This window comes from Plectropomus leopardus, chromosome 4 (assembly GCF_008729295.1).
Source record: "Plectropomus leopardus isolate mb chromosome 4, YSFRI_Pleo_2.0, whole genome shotgun sequence".
NCBI classification, from domain to species: Eukaryota; Metazoa; Chordata; class Actinopteri; order Perciformes; family Serranidae; genus Plectropomus; species Plectropomus leopardus.
This window is the reverse complement of record NC_056466.1, coordinates 17,093,586-17,114,529: the sequence shown is the minus strand read 5'-3', so window position 1 is coordinate 17,114,529 and position 20,944 is coordinate 17,093,586. Positions and strand designations below refer to the sequence as shown.

Sequence of the window (20,944 nt, the reverse complement as noted above, 5' to 3'; positions counted from 1 at the left end):
ATGAACTCTTACTGTAAATCCTGTTATCTGTGTTCAGGGACGTACACCCATGTGAACACATACATTATGTATTGTACTATACGGCATGCTCCTGTGACACTCCACTATTGTATTTGAAGAACAGGCAGTTAGTCTCCCGGGTCACTCCTGAAGAAATGACCCACAGCTTCACTCGGACATCGTGGTTTGTTTAGCTTTCACTCTGTTTGTGTGAGCATTTTATGAGAACAGTGATTTGGAAGGAAGCATGAATGACTCTTGAGTGAGCGTACGAGCTCGTGCACGTCCCTACGAGTGTTTATGTGCGTGCGCGTGTGTGTGTCATCTCCAGCTGAGTAGCAGGATGCAGACAACCAGGAAGAGATAAGCGCGGGTGAATGGAGGGAGCTCTGCGTGTGTGTGTGCGTAGTGAGTGTGTACGTCTGTGTACATGTGTGTGTTCGCGCAGGGAAATCACTTCACAAAGGCCTGGAAGTGTGTGTTCTCCTGTCTACCAGTGCGGGACTCGGAGGAGATAAGCAGACAGCCAAATATTCCCCTTGTGTTTTAACAGCAAAAACAGGAGGCGGAATACCAACCTCTCAGACCGATGCCACAGGGTCAGGCCTGGAATGGGCCGCGCTTCCACTTCTTACAAGCCGCACACACGCAGGAACACACAGTCACCAACTCTTTACACACTGACAACAAAATCAGTCCATGTTAGTGGTGCTAATAAGATTTTTCTTCTTTATTGATTCATCTGTTTATTATTTTATCAATTTATGTATGGATATGAAAGAAAGACTGTAAACTTGTGCATGTATGTACACGTTTAGAGTCCAATTGGTGCATTTATGTGTGCATATCTGTGTATATATTTAAATGTGAGAGGTTTATGTGCATCAATATGTGTATGTAGATGTTGGGAAGATACACACAGATTTATCCTATTTTTACTGTAATTATTTTTTCCCCTTTGGGTGGAAGGAGTGGGTCCATTTTGGAGATCTAGATGTAGTTGTGTAAATGTAAGATGCTAAGGAGGATTGTTTGTAAACACACTAGTAAAAGTGAAAGTTAAAGCCAACCCCACATTCACTCTCGTGTGGTGTTTCACCTCACTATTTATGAAGTATTGTTCAGTGCTGTGCCTCTTGGATGCCTGCAGCTTATGGTTTTGGCACCTGGTTGCTACCTTGTTATAAAGCCCCGACCTCACCTGAAGGCTGTGAGGGTACATACCAATAAACTCCAAAAATAAGAAGAAGAAAAAAAAGAAAGACACAGGCAGATGGCAAAGTCTCTTCAGAAAAATTCACCTCTTTAAAAGTGGCTCATAAGTGATGAATGGGAAGGATTACTTCCAGGGTTTACCACACATTCATTCATGAAAAAATAAAACATCTACTCATCATTTACTAGTGCTATTGAAATATATATATACATACATACATATGTATGTATATACATATATATACACTGTGGTTGTTGTGCTGGGTCTAACAGTTTGCATTCACTCACTCTGCACTCTGCTTCTCCTCTCATCCATCAATCTGATCAGCTCTAACCGGATCACCTGATCGATTATCCACGCCACAACTCAAACTGCTGCTGAGTGACAAAAACAACTCATGATGCGTTTTACCTGCGCTGCGTTCACAGACCCAAAATGACATCCAAATTTAGAGTGGGGGCCACAGAATGAAAAAAGGGGAAATGCACACAAGATTAAAAAGAAGAGGAGTTTTTAAATAACATCTACACTGTGTCACTCACTCAGAGAGAATACAAAAGTTGCATTGACACTGAAAACCTATGTAGGCCTACTTTTTTCCTATACAGAAAACTGATGAGGAATCAATAAGAGAATTGATAAAGAATCAGACCTCTAAGAAGAATCAATAACAAAAAATGGTATCACTAAATTCTTATCAATAACTCTCCCTAAATGCAATAAAAGTACCTCATTCAGAAGCTTGTCAGATATAAGAGAATGTAAGAGGAGGACGGAGATGAAATGAACATTAGAGACTGCATGAATGCATATAAAGCTCATGGAAGGAGGTGAAGAGATGAAGATTTGATCTAGGTGGTGTTGTCATATCCACCTAGTTTTGAAAATGCTACAAGTAAGATAAAACATTTAAGGCTTTAAAACTAGAGTTTTGAAATCTGTCACATAACATGTTGTTCGGTAGCTAAAGGAAATGTCAGTGCTGTTCTTTGGTTGTTTGTAGAAACAAACACTGCACTTCCACTACATGCATACCATGTAAATGTGAGTCCAGAGGGACATTTGCCGCATGTTGCCCCCCTTCCATCTCTATTCCCAACTTATTGGTTGCTCTCAGTTATCAAGTGTCAAATATCTAATAAAGGCAAAAAAATTCCTTAAAAACTAAAATAAAAATATAAAAATTCAGTAAAACGTGCGCACATGATTTTCACTAAATAGAAACTGAAACTCCTTTAGGGAAAACGTGACGCTTGTGTATGTGATTGCTGTGAGAAATTAAAGCATGAAAGTATGAATGAATTCTTTATGTATACTGATATTTCTAGCAAATAAAAACATTGCCTGTGTTTTCTCACTCAGTTATTTTAACCTGCAAGAGTTGCTCAGTTACTCAAACATATGTAGACTGACTGTCTCCCTGTAACCTGCCGGGCTTCAATCCAAATACACACACACACACACACCCACACACACACACACACACCGTGTCAGCATAACTAAAAACCACAAAGTCATGTGATTGCAGTATCAACATAAAATCACTCACACAGAGATCAGTGTAACGTGCACATAAAAACACACTCACACACAAACATACACTGGCCAGTATCCAGGGTTGTCAGGTTTGTGTATTTGGTATGTGAGGAATGTGTGTTGGTCAGCGTGTGGACGCTCAGTGTTCTGGGTGGAGCTCTTATCAGTCCAACATGTCATCACAGACAACATTAAGGCCGCAGAAGTGCAATTAAAGCACATATGAACATGTGTACGTGTACACAAGCACATCTGTGCATACACACACAGTCAGACGGGTGTAACAAAAACAAGACTCAAGACAAAGACGATGCAACATCTCTCTTGCAACAAGAGGGGAGAGGCTCAGATTCCTCCACCTGCTCTGTAGGATTTATGCTGGTACTGAGGGAGGGTTAACAAACAACAGTAATCCTGCTCTTTGAGCTTTACTACATGGTCTGGATAAAGAGTGGTGATTGTAAAAGAGCATTTTCTAATCTTGATGCAGTTTCATATTCGATACTAAGCATGGGCAATAAAACGATAACGATAAATATGTCAGTGTAATTTCCCTCGATAGTGATATAGCAAATATTCAAAAATGCTCCACAATATCACACCACCCCATAGAGGGGGGCAGTAATGCACCTTGAATGCCAGTTACGGCCTCCCATTAATCAGGAGAAGAAGACTGAGCAGCAGCAGGAGGAGAGGAAGAAGACAACGAGCCCGGGGGACTGACCTTCTTCACACATCAGTGGGACCAGCTAAACAGCCACCTTTAATCTCACAACAATCTTTAGCACGTGTATTAAGTTATTTATAGTCTGATTGTTTTGACCATGAATAACGTCACACCGTGACGTGAATTCACCACATAATGTTCTAATCTAATGCTAATGGTGCGTTAGCAAGTCAATGTGAATGACTAACTAGTTATTCCATGTGATTAAAGGTAACGTGAATAAAACTTTCAAACATTAGCACGTCTGTAATACCGATTTCTGTGTTGTTCATGTCAGACATTTTCATTGCTACTTCGATGTTCATCTTTTGCTATTTTTTGATTGAGAAATGTCAGAAATTACGGACTGTGGGCACAAAACTTGTGCAGAAAACACTAATAATGGTTGGTATTTTTGTCTTTTGTCTTTGTCTTCCACTGACAGTTGAAACACTTACAAAAGTTTTAAACCCATCTGTCCAAAGAGTCTGACATGCTGCTGATCAGAAGTAAGTTTTCTGTCTATATTTTCATTGTATTACTAAATAACATTATTTTGATTATAATTGTTTTTATCTACCTCTGATTTGTAAAATGTTCTGCTGTTGGGAAAACATTGTCATGTACTGATAATAGAAAACAGTTTAAACTACAGTTAACAGTATCGTTTCCTCAACTTTCACTCAAGTGCAAAAACCCGGCCTTTAAACTTGAGAGAAATAATGATTTGGCTTTTTTGGTAGATAGGTATCGATATAGACCAATATGAAATTTTTTATTGTGATAACATTTCTAGCTATATTGCCCAGTCCTGTTCGATACCGTTTTTGACAGTGAGGACATACAAGTTATTTTTTTTTATTAACAGATAAATATGACAATGCATGAAGACACCTTCAATTTTCTTGGTTGGTAGCAGAGAACAGCAGAAGAAAGCGCAGCTGGTACCAGTGTATCGACATCACGTAAAATGACTATTGAAATCGTTTCACACATTCAGAAACGATATCCATCAATAAATCAATATTTTTGATTTTGATATTTTCTGCTGTGAGGGTGCAAGGACAGAGGGATGTTGTTTGCTGTAACGCCCTCTAAGGCAGATTGTGATTTGTGATATTGGGCTTTATAGAATAAAAGTTAATAGTGGTACAGCCCTTCGAGGTATGCTTTGTTATTGGGCTATAATTAACTTTGACTTAACCTGACTAATTTTTGAAGCACTTTTGAAGCACTTTTATGAGTTATTGTGCTATATAAATACACTGGCCTTTCCTTGCCTATTGTAACACACTCTGTTAAATGTAAACTAAAGGAAGATGTTCCAAAAAAAAGTACCATGCAAATATTATTACTAAACTCAGTTATCATATGCAACGCAAATTTCTTAAATTATTAAGACGACAATAAGTGGATGGACCAGACGCCATTAAATACTGCCATATGAGACATATAATAAGAGACGGAGAGACAGAAGGGACTGCATAAAATCTTAAGTGAATCTCCAGCTTTGTGTCTTAAACATGAGTTCATTTGGGTGGAGCACACCAAGACACATAATAAAGACACCAGGCATGACACACACCTATAAAAGCTATAATATTCAGTGGGGGAAAACTTAATGTGTAAACCACACTTTAAATCTGTGACAACAAAATGCTGATACAACTGAAAAATGCATTTATGATCAATTTGTATAAAAGTTCCATTTTTCATTATATGCATTGTCTACTGTCTGTGAGACCCAATGTGGTTTCACTGTTGCTCCACAGCAGCTCCCAGATCATTAAAGGTCCAACAAAATTTTTATCACACTGTGTGTGTGTGTGTGTGTGTGTGTGTGTGTGTGTGTGTGTGTGTGTGTGTGTGTGTGAGAGAAAGAAAGAGAAAGCGAGAGAGAGAATCACCGCCTGTTTTGGTACAGTTAAATCCAGCTGTTTCTCATCTTCCTTGATGGTTGATTTAACATCTGGATGCGCGCGCAAACACCCCCAGACGCGTACTTGCATGCACATCCACAGCCTGTCCATATATAATGCACCTACATTTACGGCCACAATCAGAGCCCAACTTCTGCTCACAGGTGATGCGCGCACTGAATGTGTGCGCGTGCATTTCAGGAGAACACGGGCTGAGCAGGACCGTCACCGGGCTGCACGTGGCATCCACTCGCGGGATCAACGCCGAGGGATCACAACTGTCGCTTGTGTATCATTGGGAAAAGGGGGCATCTGGACAAGGGTGCATACACACATACGCACACACAGCCGCTGTCATCTCTCATACACACATACACACGTGCCACCTCAGAGCCAGTGAGTTCAAAGAGGTCGGATCATCGCGACCAAATACTTATTTTTAGTGGGTTTTTTTTCTTTTTACGAATACAGATCGGAAAAAAAGTAAAAAATAATAATAATAATACTCACCAGCTTTGCACGGGTCTTTATAGTCAATGGTCTCCGCTCTCTCCTCTTCATAATAATCATAGTCTGGCTCCTCGTAGTCGAAACAGTTACAAATAGTCACTTTGCCCCAGAAAGTCAAGCCGGCAAGCATCAGCGTGATCCAGCGCATCTTAGCGGCCAGTGCCGAGGGCACTCGGTCCATCTGAAGACTGAAATTACCGGATAAAGGCCTTTCTGCTCTGCTGTTAGGAGATGGTCAATCCACTCTCCAAAGAAAACATCGACGGCAGGAATTTAACGGGTCATTGTGAAGCTCGCTCCTCTCTCTGACAGTCCGATTGTGGGAACTGTAGGCTGCCGTAAGTTACTCTGCCTGGTTCTCCTCCATGGTAAAAGTACACTGTGGTGTGCGTCTGTTAGTCAGCAAAGTGTCCGCTGAGGAGCTCCGCTGTCCGCTGTGGCTTCGCAGGTGAGGCTGCTGTGGGGAGAAAAATGAGAGAAAGACGCGGTGAGTGGCTCAGGAGTGGATGATCTCTGAGCGCAAAGACGCACGGCGGTGTGTCTGCTGCTGCTCACACAAGAAACATCCGCTTCGCATATTTCCAACCAGCACTGACTGTCTCACACTCTCGCGTAGTGCAACCTCTCTCCCCCCCCTCTCTCTCTCTCCTCTCTCTCTCTCTCTCTCCTGTGTCCGGTAGTGGTGCTGTCACCCTCAACCCGAGTCAGCGCACCGCCCACACACACATACACAAACACACACGCGCGCGCTGCGCTGTTCGACCCAAGTGGTGCAGAACCAAAACTTTCTTTGTCCTCATTTGTCCCTATTCACTGGGCATTTGCTGCCGTTTTCATATGCAAAGACTCTCTCTCCATCTCCCGCTCACAAACACGCACTCAAAGCAGAAAAAGCGCACACATTTCACTGTAATAAATAAACTTCAGGGACTCCTTTCTCATCTTAGCGCGGTGACAGTGCAGGAAGCGCGCACTGCTCTTTACAGGTCATTTGACCTTTACTCACAGAGATCCATAAAATACAGTGAGCTTACTGTAAAAAACCGGTAGCGGTAAAAGTAACAAGGCGGCTACAAATTGGTCTGTGGGTTTTAGTATCCATCACCCGGTGCATAGTGGGTGTTATCTGGTTATTTAGAGGCAGGTGCCAAGTAGGTGACAGCCAAACCATAAATGCCCAGAGGTAGCTATAGGCTATAGTCTGGGCTGCCTTTATGATCATGACAAGTGTACTTCCTCTCCTCATTTTCTGTCCTAGAAAGAGACAAATGGAAAAAGATCAGAGGTAAGATTAATTGCAATTAAAGACAATTTAGCTCAATTAGGGCTTGCGCTTAAAAAGAGGCGCGCATCAGCACGTTGAACACCATCTGTCTGGCAGAAAAGATCGATTTACTGAGTACAGTAGCATGACACACAGTGCAAACTTGTAAGGAAATACAGCCTGAAATACACGAGTGATCATTAAGAGGCAAAATGCTAATTATATTGGTGATGGGGAAATGTTTTTCAGTCTCGGAAAAATACAAACAATTTCTACTTAAAATTTTATTAACTATTTTGCGTTTCATGTCTATCCATATTTTTACTGTAAACCCTGCAAAATTGGAAAATGTTTTGATCCATCTGTGCCATGGAGTACAATAAACCACGTAGCCTATAGATAGATGTGTCTGTCAATCTGTCATTCAGCTTTGATGTCTCCTCTAATCGGTCATAAACACTAACCTTGCAGCAGTAGGTCGGTCAACAACAGATGAACCGAGTTCAGGTGGGTTCACGATCCTCCACTGCATCACTGACACCCACAACAAGTGCAGTAAAGGACCCTTTTTTCTGTGTTTGTGTGTGTGTGAAACCAAAGATGCTTTAAAAATAACATTTATCACCAGTTAAACTTCTTTTCCCTCAATTTTGCACGCACTGTAAAGTTGTCAACAACCATCCCATAATCTCCCCAGTGCAACCTATACACGCACACACACGGCAGACACAAGCAGTAAAAATAAAACAGCAGCAGTTGTTGACAGACAGTGCAGCCTGTGAACACCTTGCCAAGGTAAATCCTCCTGAGACGAGTTCACCCTGCGTCTCCACAGCTTACCTGCTGCTGCGTTTACCTGTTCGGGGCGCGTCGGTTTGCTGCGGCGTCACGAAGCGACCCATCATGCTTCTAATGCAGGAGTTAGGTCTCAGGAGTCTCAGGGTCCTCCGGTGTCACTCAGTACCGGCGGTTCCGAACGTGCCCGTCTCCCCCCATTTATTACCGGGAGATTACCGGAGCGCTGTCTCTGCTGCTCCCGACTAATCCTGCCCTCGGGGAGAGGTAGCGACGCGCTGACGTCACTCTATCAATCCAGCCGCAAGCTGTCCACTACACACGCCCCGAGGCATGGACACAAATCCCCTGAAGGCTGCGCGCACACACACACACACACACACACACACACACACACACACACACACACACACACACACACACACACACACACCACACAACAGAGAGAGAGGGAGAGAGGGAGAGAGAGAGAGTTTAGTTGGTGTAAATCAGGGATACTCAGTTTGCTTTGCTTGGGGGCCACTTTTGCAAAATGAGCTGAAGCCAGGGGCCAGTCGCAGCAGCCCCATACATGTTGCAAGGATTTTAAGATGTTTCTAAGATTTTAGGATGATTCTAGGATTTTAGGACGATTCTAGGATTTTTGGACATTTCTAGGATTTTAGGACATTTCTTGGATTTTAGTACGATTTGGGACATTTGATGATTCTAGGATGATTCTAGGATTTTAGGACATCTCTAGGATTTTAGGACATTTCGGATTTTAGGACAATTCTAGGATTTTAGAATGTTCGAGTTTTACGATGATTCTAGGATTTAAGGACATTTCTAGGATTTTTGCACATTTCAAGTACTTTAGGAGGTTTCTGGGAGTTTATGATGATGCTAGGATGTCAGGACATTTCTAGGATTTTAGAACATCAGGGACTTAGTTAGGACCTGTGTCTGGGACTCAGGGGGATCCTCCACTAGCACTTTTTCATAAACTCTATTTTGATACTGTTTTTTGCCCTCTGGTAGGGCAACACTCACTGCCTTTGAGCCTTCACATTAAAGAAGGCAGATGCTGATTACTGACCTTTAAAACAGGATGAAGCATCAGAATATGTGGGATCTTAAATACATGTGAAATCGACTCAATCAAAAACTGTTAATGCAGTGTTTCAAAAGGTCCAGTGTGGAAGATTCAGGGTGATTTAGCGGCATCTAGAGGTATGCAGATTTCAACCAGCTGAAACTTCCCCAGGTTAGAATCCCTCCAGTGTTCATCGTTCAGGAGGGTTTTACCAGGAGCGTCATTATCCCCATAGTTTTTTTCTCTCCAAAACAAACAGACAAGGCGAATAAAATGTAAAATAAAAAACACAAAATAAAGCAGTTTTACATTACAAATCAGTGTTTGTCCTACACTGTCCAGCACATTGAAGATAGACTGCTAGCCCAGAATCTGATACTGTTCACGTTTGCTCACATTTTTCTATAAATTCAGATTAGGACATTCTGGAGGTTTTAAACAGGAGTCGAATTATCCAGACGTCTTCCCTGATACCACTGCCATCAGGGCGTCATAACATTTTGACTAACTGCTGTTCAAAAGCCTTTATACCCCCTGCAACTTTAAATTCTCTGTAAATGTTTTTTTTTTAAATTGATTTTATTGTTTTATTTATTTTATTGATGATAAAACTTAACTTTTGTTCTATTTATAGCAAGCTGTTCAAACAAACTGCCCCTGGTGGGATCAATAAAGTTGTCTCAATCTAACTCTATTACTCTATTAACTCTATTAATTAATCAACTGTAAAAAAAAAGAAAAAAAAGAAAAAAGACATTTCTATAAGAATGTAATTCTGAGATACACTTCTTGCAGTAAGGTAGTGTTTCAGTGTAACTACTTTTGTGGTAGCATGTCCAATTTATGTCTCCTCTCCATAATAAAGTTATCTTAACTAAATTACCAAAACTTGGGCCACCGCATGGACAAACCTCAATACAACTTTATGTGTGTGTGTTTCTGTGTGTGTCTGTGGTCTGGATTTCCCTCCTGAGTAATTGCAGATGAACACTAAGGCAGGCATTGAGTGGTGTTTGGGCCCCTCCAACCACTTACTGCACCTCTGTGTGGTTGCCATCCAACCGATCTATTCAGCAAAATGCTTCCTTCTTAAATAGGATCCAGCTATTGAGATTAATGCTGTGTGCAGGTATTTGTGTCCCTATTTAAAGCATTTATTGATCAGTGCATCTCTGAAACTCTGTGAAAGTACCACGCCAGCATTCTGACCCAGCACACTGACCACCACCACCCCTCCCTGATGTATGTGTGCACACACACACAGACACAGACACACACACACATACACATACAGACACACACACACACACACACACACACACACACACACACACACTCACACTAGAAGGAACCCTCAATCTGAGCAGCAGCCCCTCGAGACTCCCCCAAGTGCTGTGGTCTGCAGGTATTGAAGCACTATTATTAGCTTTGTTTTCCTCAAACACACTTTCCCATCAATACTATATGCAGTAGCTCAACTCCACAAGGTTCGCACTGTACTTGTTTAACTTTGAGGGAACATACTCGGCCCCCAAATATGTATTTTGAATATAAAACACTAACATCAATTTTATAGTTTGTCAAAGATTGAGATTAATCAGCTGTGGTTATCTTAACATCAGTAGGTGGTGACCAATTTTCACTGCAGAGAAACTGTATCAAAACATTTACAGAGAGTTCTCGAACCACAACCACAGCATAGTCCTCTTCTCTGGTACTCATCCAAATCAGTGGTGGCTGCATGGTGACTGAAAAAACTGAGGAGGACAGGAGGAAAACTAATCCACAGACTTGTCTCAAATTTCTTACATTCAACAAGGTTGAAGTTAGGCAGTAAAAAAAATGCCTGACAAAATGTATCAAAAATAACATTACAGGCTCTGGATGGCAATAAACCCTGTGTGGATGTGTCACTCCAGCCTGTGCAACAGTCCATTCTCCATATTGGGATCCAGTCCCAGAGTGCAGCAGCATGTCGGGCCACCTCGTGCCACTGTAGTTCACCATAAAATATAAATTTTTCATTTTTGGTTTTGAAGTAGTGTGCAATTTACGTGTTTTAATTTCTTTTTTAATATGCTACTGTATGAATCTATTGCTTTACACATACAATACAGTAAGGTTGACAAAAAAATACTACTCAGATTCTAATCGATACTAAAAATTAGTATTGGATATGATACTCGTTTGCAACAGTATCTATACCAGCAGTGCCTTTTTTGCCTACTCAGTGACACACAACTACACACTCTCTCACACACACACGCACACACACACACACACACACACACACACACACACACACACACACACACACAGAGTAGGCCCACAGTCACTCCCCTCACTAGCAGATGAATACATTAGTTCTTGTCCACAACACTGTCAGCTCGGCTGTGTCACCAGTTGACACCAGGTCTTTATGAGAAATACAGAGAAGTTAGTAAAGTTCCCGTTTTAACATTATTGAGGCATTAAACATTTACCAAAAATTTTAACCTGACCCGCAGCACACATTAATGTTAGCTGTTTTGGAATGATTAACATTTACACATAACTTTTCGTCATTTTTCGCATTGTATCAAAAATGGTATCAAGTATGGAGTATTTTTCTGGGTATCATATCGAGTTACAAGGAACCTTAATAACATTTTTTTTTCTTGTCTCACTTGTCTCACAGAGATTGAATGCACAAGTGATGGTTAAAAAAAAAAAAAAAAAAGTCACAAACTGACACATTAGAGCTACATTACATCGTCAGCTCCAGACAATACTGTATACATGCCGTTATGTTAGATTATATGAATAGCTATCCATGAAAGATTGCTGCAACAATTTCATCACAAACAACAAGACTCTCTTTTTTCTAATTCCATGACTTTTCCAGACCTGGAAAAAGTGATTGTGAAAATCCATGATTTTTCCAGGTTTTTTATGACCATGGGAACCCTGTAATTAGTAAAGATGAAAAGGCAGAATATGATCCTTTCATTTTCTAGTAATAGTTGTCTCGTGTATTTAAGCTGCAGCGCTTGGTGTAGACAAAGCTGTTTTCAATAAGGTATGTTGTCTTAAACATTAGACAGCCAATAAAAGGTGTAGCCAGAGGAGGTAAGAAAAAAAGAAAATATTATCTTTTCTCTCAGGCCTGCTGACTCTTATAGTGTCTTAAGTGTTTTATGAAATTCCCCCTGAGAAAGCAAAGAGGTGGCCAGAGACATCCATCACCTTTTGGCTAAAACGCCACAGGAAGACACTCTGCTGACACCACAGCAGAGCACAACAAAGGATGATAGTGCTTAGATAGTGTTTAGTAGTTCCAAAAATGTCTAAGTAGTTTAATTTCTTTAGCGCTTTATTTCTTAAATTTAATCGGTGCCAAATAAACACAAAAAACTACAAGAGGGTAGAAAAAGAAGCAATAAGAAAAAGAAACAAAGTTCAAAGGGGAATATCACAAGTGAAGATACAACTTTCACTTTTAATATAAATGATGGCTGTTACTGTCCTGTGTGAGTAGGGAGAGCACACACACGCACACGCACACGCACATTCACACTCCTGGCCTTTCACGAGCTATGTGAAGTAGTTTCTCCTTATGTAAACAGAGAAAGCGGAGGGAAGACGAGGTACAGAGGAAATCCTCTGTTTAAATGCCAAGCTGTGCGTGCCATTCTCTCTCTCCTGTTCTTATTTCCTCTTTTCTGCACCTCTCAGGGCTCAGATTCTCCACCTTCTGCTCTCCTCCGCTGTGCGTTTCCCGCATGTGGGCGTGACTGTGTGGGTGTGCACGTGCCAGCTTGTGGCTCATATTCATGATCCGGGTCGTGCGTTTGGAAAGATGACGCAGACCGCTTTTGTCTTTGTGCCACCAGATTTAAACAACAGGGCAGAAGAAGAATGAATGCAGGATGCATTTTTGGAGTAAAAAATTGTCAGCAGCTATAGGGAGGAAAACGTGGAAAACATTTATACTGGAAAAGGAGATAGAGATGATGAGTAAAGATTTTTCCAGTAGCTGCTTGATAAAAGTCTGATTATAAAATGTTGTAGGACAGCACACAGAGGAGACCTTTGACTTTTCACCCCCTTGTGTTCCACAAATTCCCTTTAAATTACACAAGACTCTAGCAGGCTTTCACATCAGGGACTAGGGCCTGGATTTGAGTACACTTGTCCCCTAAGTCCAAGTCATTTAATTAGTGTGAAAATTGTTTACTGAACTGGGCACGGTACGTCAATCTGTGCCCGGGTCCACTTGAAAAGGTGTTTTCAGGTACAACTCATGTGTAGTCCATTGTACTACTGTACTAGGAATGCATGATAATATCGGCATTTTAATGATATTGGCTGATATTGGCTTTAAAATGAAATACCAGAATCGGCCAACATGCTGTTTTTTGCCGATATCACAAACTGATATTTTTTTATTGACAAGTGAACATGTACAAAACATCAACCTTTAGCTGAAGTACTTTTTCCTATTTTGCACAATGAATAATTATTATATACACTGAAAACCATTGTGTTTTTTGTCTTCGTCTGCTGGTGGGCCATCACAATAAGAGTATGCATAATATGATGTTAATTCCACTACAGAAAAGACATCCTGATCCCTAAGATTATATGGGGAAAAAAGATGATATATCAATATCGGTATCAGTTATTGGCCAAATGTGTTGTTTTATATCAGCACATTGGATATCAGCATAAAATCCAATATTGTGCATCCCTATACTGTATGCATCAGGTGTGACCACCAAGACAAGGAAGAGGACTGCTATTTAGCACGACTACAAGGAGTTTTAACCAGTTATGAAACAGTCTCAGTTTAATACTGATGTCTCTATATCAGATGGTAGCGCTGCCCGCCGCAGACAGACCCAGACCCGCAGTTGTTGCCTAGCAGGAAGCAGAGAGCTCCGCGCCTGACAGCAGCGGCGTCTCCTCTGCCCAGGAGGAGAGCTCTACCTTTCTACACTGTACACTGCAGCACAACAAAAATGTGATGACGCAAGTGTACCAAAAGCTAAATGGGGGGTGTAGGAGAGGGGATGCAATTGTATTCGACATGCCTCAAATCAGTTTTACTAATATGAAAACACCCTCAAAAATTTAAATAAAAAAAAAAAAAAAGATTTTTCACTCAGTTTAAAGATATAGTTCAACATTTTGGCAATTATACTATATGCTGTCTTTCCAAGACATCGATGAGAAGATTAATACTTCTTATGTCTGAACAGAGCTGCTACTTGGAGGTAATTGACATAGCTTAGCATAATGACCAAGGAGAACAGCTCAGGAAAAAAAAATGCATGAGCTTTTCGTTTAATATCACATGCATCTTATTCTTCAAAGGTTTTTATTAAAGCAGAGCTACAGTATATTACATGTGCACTGAGTGAAATTTCTAAGATGCCTTCTATGCCCACAACATTACTTCAAATTAAAAATTCGAACTTCACTTAAAACAGATTTCCTTGAAATGAACATGACAAAATCTTAATAATAATAAAGTGTTTAATAAAATGTGCAGTAGTGTATTTTAACAGCACACAGCATGAGTTTGTAATGATCGGTTTGGCCCATACTGAACGATAATACAGGTGTTGTGACCCAGTTAAAGAATTCTCAAGCCCTATAAACAAGTATTGTATGCTGAAGTAATCTCACCCCAGATGCAGGTTTTCTAGTTGGACATTTGAAGACGAAATACTGAAATTATTTGTTGATCTGGACTTTTTTTTTCTCCAAACTGCAGAAGGCGGATGACAATTGGATAAAAGACTAATGATGCTGAGTTAGATGTTGGTGAATTGAGCAGTGACAGAGAAAGAAGTGCACTGAGCGAGCAATAACAGCCTAAATCCTCCTGTTCACACCATCTCGCTGCTCTGAAAGCCCAAGATGCTGTGTGTGTGTGTGCGTGTGTGTGTGTGTGTGTGTGTGTGTGTAAATGTAAACAGCAGTCCCTTGCTGACACATCAGTTCTTCAGGAACTTGGAATTGTGTGTGTGTGTGTGTGTGTGTGTGTGTGTGTGTGCGCGCCCGGCCTCTGCTCCCTGCAGATATGCTTCCTTTCAGAAAGACTGTAGAAATAAGCAGCAAAGACCTTAGACTCCTTGTATATGTGTGTGTGTGTGTGTGTGTGTGTGTGTGTGTGTGTGTGTCCATATAAGTGAGAGAGAGGAAGAGAGAGAATTGAATTTCTTTGAAGACAACTTTGGTACACTGTAAAAATTGATGTCTTTTTCCAGCTCGTACAAAGTTGTAGTACAACAGCCGATTCAGCTTCAAAGCCTTTACAGTTTAAAAAAAAAAGTCAAGCAATTCTTATAAAGCACTAACAGAGGCAAAAACTCACTCAGTCGTGTTGAGCAGATTCTTCAAGGGGGGTCAGGGTGTGGAAAGGTGGGGGTCAGCCTGCACCACCTATAAGAAAAGAAAGTATCATCAGGAACAGTTTAGACTCTTACAGTGCGTTCACACATACAGATCTTAGGCTTTCCATTATCTGGTTATATTCAGAAAAATTTGTTGAGGTTCAACGTATTTTAATTTGTCCCGTCATAATGTCCAGGGAAACAGCTCAGGAATGTCTGAACATCAAATTGCATCATGTAACATCAGATGCCGTCTGTTACATATGCACTTCTGTTATGCCATTTAAACAAACCACGTACCTATCAGCTATGTGCTCGAGATCAGACTGGAGTCTGTAACCACTTAGATGATGGGTGAGTATGTCTGTGACACACTTCATATTATATTATAGGATTTTACTGATCACTTTTGAAGCACGTTTGGGTCTGGCCCCAAGCTACATTACAGATATGATGACCCCCTAATGAGCCAGTTTGCAGCCTTAGATCCTCGAGTGGGGCCCCTCTGGCAAGGTCACCTTGAGATTTAAAAATCTCAAGGTGACCGTGTCTTTTGCCATCAGGGCCCCTCGGCTTTGAAACAACCTGCTCGAGGAGATAAGGCTGACAGAATCAGTGACTTCTTTTAAATCACTTCTTAAAACCCATTTCTATAGACTTGATTTTATGTGATGTCTATTTCAATTCAACCATTTTAGTCTTTTAATTTATCTTTTATTTTTTATTTAACTTTATTTAACTTTTTTTTATTATGTCTCAATCTTGTTTAATTCTATTATTAGTACTATTATTTCTGTGTATGGGTTGATGTTGTTTTGATACAAAGCTGGTTAAAAATCGGCAAAATATCCCTTTAACTGAAAGTAAAAGCAACCAACAACAACACACACAGCACAGACGATGAAGAGATCTTTTGTTTTGTGTTCTCAACAGTTCTCAATGTTCTCAAGGTCAGCGACTCCGCCTTGTACACCTTTTCTGATATATATCAGATGAAAAAGATTATATGTACTTTTTGCACAAATAAGTACAATTTTCCAGTCAGATGTGGTTGTTAAAAAATAGGCCTGCAGCCACTTTTTCTGGGAGTTGGTGGGCTCTGAAGGGGAAACCACACTTTAATGAAGAACATTCAAAGTCCACCTTCACCACAACTAACAACAGCCACTTCCTCTGATGCAAGAGCTCAAATCCACATACAAATAATGATCTGTGACCAGGAGGTGGATCCTCACAGAGAGGGCATATTGACTGAGTCGGCTCTTTGAGTGGACTAAACGTCTCTCAGTGACAGTCAGGAAATCAGCACACTACTGTCATCTGCAGGATAACAAGAGTAATGACAAAGGAAGATGGACTGCTGTCACACTGGACCCCTGAGCCATCAGACCAGAGTATAAAAATACAAATGATAGCCAAGAAAAAAAAACACTTATGCAACAAAACACTTATTTGATATATCAAAAACTTAATTATAGACGCTATCTGAGATCATCTGTGCTGTTAGACTGTTGCAATGATGCTGAACAATTTGAGGCAAAAACCCACCACACTGAACTATCATCCAATCTAATGAAATGCAGTAAAGTCATATGATTTAAAAAGTAAAGAAAACAACCGACAAACCAAAGTTTTAGGAGTTTTTAACTCAAACATACAGTGCATACTGAGAAATCTGGCTGAGTAGCGCAGCGCCTACTGTATGTTCAGCCGAATGAACGAGTCTTTACAGGGATCCAGGGGGATTGATGAGGAGATGCTAATAGCAGATGCTAATAGGGCCGGTATGACTAATAGACCGAGGGGACCATTGATCTGCAGAGTTAGCATCTAATGCTAAAACAGCTGATTCGACTGCATAGTTGGACTAAAAGTGCCACCCTTGCTTTGTGTGTGTGTGTGTGTGTGTGTGTGTGTGTGAGAGAGAGAGAGAGGGAGAGAATACTTGGGTAACAATGCATTCCTGCTTTAGGCTGAAGGATACAAATATACACACAGATTATGCAGGAGGACACAGTAAAGACATTCAGTAGACCTCAACTGTTTTCCATCACCGCTTTTGGCTGCGACGAGTTTAAACACGCCTGTGTGTGTTTCATCATGGCATCATGGTCCTGGAGACACCTATTGTAGCAGGAACTATTATACAAGCTTTTTTGACTACTTTGGTGTTTATTTTTCTGTCTGTGAACAGATTTTTTTTTTTTGTCAACACGATAACATCGCAACCCTGCAAAACACACACAATCACTAAACTTTACAGGTGTGTAGTTGAGATCACAATGTAGGTTGAGTACAAAGATGGGTGTGGTCAGAGCAAAAGGCACAAGAAATAGTGGGGTAGGAAGTAGGGAAATGGATATAACCTCCCCTCCCACGTTAAACCCCTGGCTGACATTCTGTTTAGGTCGTGGATCGCCATATCGTGGCTAGAGTGATCCCATCACAAGATGGTCTCATGGTGTTTATTGTGGTAGTACGCACTTTCACAGCAGTAGAGACACCTTGTACAACAAGAACAAATGTACGTAATTCACCACTGTACACTAATTTTGAACCTGACAAGAAGACCTACTCATCATTTAACACTATTTATACAGGTGGTATGCCATTCGGACAGATTTTGTACCTGACAATATTATTTATGCTACACTTAACTCTATTTAGACAGGTGGTAGGCCTTTCTGACAGACATTTGTGCTTGACAGAGTGACCTACATTACATTTAACTATATTTATAAAGGTGGTCGACTATTCTGATATATATTTTTTCCTAACAATATGATCTACTCATCGTTTAACTCTATTTAAACATATGGCAGGCCATTCTGAGACATTTGTACCTAACAGAATGACCTCCGCTACATTCAACTCTGTGTATACAGGTGGTAGGTCATTCTGATAGACATTCGTACCTGACAGAATGAGCTACTTCACATATAAAAGTATTTATACAGGAAGCAATCCACTCTGAGAGATATACAGACCCTGGAATTACTTCATCCACAATAAGTGATACATGACTTAAAGCAAATGTCTGCCAGGGGCATAAAGTAGGGGGGCCAAAGTCCCCTTCCCTACTTCCTACCCCCCTACTTCCAGCACTGTTGCTCAGACCACACGCATCTTCTTTCATTTTGATTTCAACTACACATCTGTGAAATTTTGATACTGCAACTTACAAAGTTGTGGCATTTTCAAGTTAAAAAAAATCTCGTCCCCAATTTCTCAGTTTTGAGATCAATAAAGTATATCTATCTATCTATCTATCTAAATACCTACCAAAATACTCAAAACTGCTATTGTAGTAACTCCCACCACAATAGGTGTCAGCAGGTCCACATTTTGTCATGATGACACACATGGGACTTAAACGAAATTTGTTTTGTGAAAACAAAATCAAAGGTCCCATCACTGTGGCAGCAGGTAGAGAGGACCACAGATGCAGAGGAGTCGCCTAAAAGATACACTCAGTGACAGTGCATCATTATAGTATGAACACCATGTTCATGTATTCTGAAATTGTAACCTAAATTACTGAAGAAATATAATCATAATTTATATATATAAAGTCTACAGCTACAGTCACGTCAGTTTTATTCATATAGCCCATTATTACAAATCACAAAGTTGCCTCAAGGGACCTTAAATGATATCAAAAATATACATTTTGACCAGTATGCAATAAAAAAATTCAGCAAACACTTTTTTTGCTGAAATATTTCTCACTGATAAATTAGGGGAACTTTTGCATACTATTTTACTTTCTAGAAACATTAAACTGTGGCAACGTGGATATTGCCCATCCAATGAAACGTTTAAAGTAAATAAATGGCGTAAATGCTCAGGAAATGTTCATTCAAATGACTTTTTTTTTTTTTTTTACAGTTAAAAGGTTGGAGGAGGCTGAGCTGCAAATAAAAATACAGACTTGACTTGATATAGACACAAGTAAACAATGGTAACACTTAAATTAGCATCTGTGTCTTTTATGATACCCATACTAAATCAAATTAATGAATAAATCACCATTTCCAGGGAAACAAAGTCATAAACTTTACTGTTTAGTCATTAGTTAGTACCAAACACCATCAAAGCTGGAAACTAGCTAACTAGCGGCTAGGCTAATGACGAAGGTTTAGCATCTATTAAGCTAACGTGAAGTGAAGCTAACGCAGGAGCTGGTGAGAACCAAACCAGAGCTGAAATTACGGAAAATACTAAACTTACATCCGTCGAGTGAACAAAAACACGACTTCAGGGGTCGATAATGTTGTTCTTCATCTGTTGGGTGAATCAGTAGGCGACTGTTAGCTAACACGTTAACGATAGCCATGACAGCTTGATCAGACCTGTGTCTGAGCCGTTAGCTCGTTCACAGGTTGTTTAGTGACCCCGCGTCCGGAAACGTAAACACCGTCATGTTATTCATTATAGCCACGAGACTAAACTATTACAACAATGCTCTGCTTTGTTCAGACAGATGCACCAAACAAATAATCAATGCCATGTAAAAAATAAATAAATAAATACATTAAAAAAACAAACAAAAAAAATCCTTCACAAACTCCTACAGGACACATTAACCCTTTGAAACCTGAGCCAATTGGCTTGATTTCCTGTCAAAACCACAGGAAGGGAAGAGAACAGCGAGAAACTCAGTGAGAGATGGCCCAAAAATGAAGTTATATAAAAAAAAAAAACTTACCTGAAAATAGACACACACCCCGCCGCCCCCCACCCGAAAAAGTAAAACAACAACCAGAAAATATGAAAATGACCTCCAGAAAGTGCTAAAACACTTTAAAAATCATTTTTACTTAATTTAAAATAGCCTATATAATTAAGGTAATTATGATTTAAGTTTTATGGACATTTTCCCCTAGTTTTTTTATTTATTTATTATTTCTTTTTATTTTTTAGGTTTTTTTTGTTTCGTTTTTAAAGGTTTTTTTAGTATCTCAAAATCCCTTCCTGCTAATTTTAAGATTATTTTTTTTTGTCATTTCAATATAATTTCACTCCCACATGAGACTTCAATAAACCTCACATGGGAGGGATTCTGGATATTTCTTCATACCACGTATAGTATGAACTGCAGGGGGCACCAACTCATCTAATTTTAATCATGTATATATTTCACTGCAACAATCGCTGTCACATTTTTAAAGCCTAATTTAAAGTCTGTTTTATTAGTTCTGAGGGACTAAACGTGTCTAACCTTATCTTTCTAGTTTGCACCGTTTGGCCTCATTAAAAAGTGAATTACACCAGTTAACACATGATATTCCCAGTGTCTGACTGGGCTACTCTCTCCTGGACGAGCTGAAACAAAATGCAAGATGACTTCAGTTTGACAACATAAAGAGGGGATTTTATTGATCAGTTCATTCTTTACATTTGTAACCTTTTCTATAGATATACATTCAATAAATTCTTTCTGTGTTCTCAAACCAGATGAACTGCATTCATACAGTCAGCTAGACGTTCTGTGTCCACGCAGAAGATTAGTGTTAATTTATCCTCAATAAAACACTGTGTAC

General features: G+C 40.1%; 1 protein-coding gene across 1 annotated transcript in view; it reads right to left on the bottom strand.

Annotated features, from left to right (window-relative positions):
• tll1 (tolloid-like 1) overlaps positions 1–6,465 on the bottom strand; it is a 57,535-nt gene extending 51,070 nt beyond the window's left edge. The window contains exon 1 of the mRNA XM_042485480.1: positions 5,888–6,465. Coding sequence (XP_042341414.1) covers positions 5,888–6,068 — 181 coding nt within the window. The 5' untranslated portion in view covers positions 6,069–6,465. The remainder of the gene's footprint in view (positions 1–5,887) is intronic.
• Between the last annotated feature and the right edge of the window lie 14,479 nt (positions 6,466–20,944).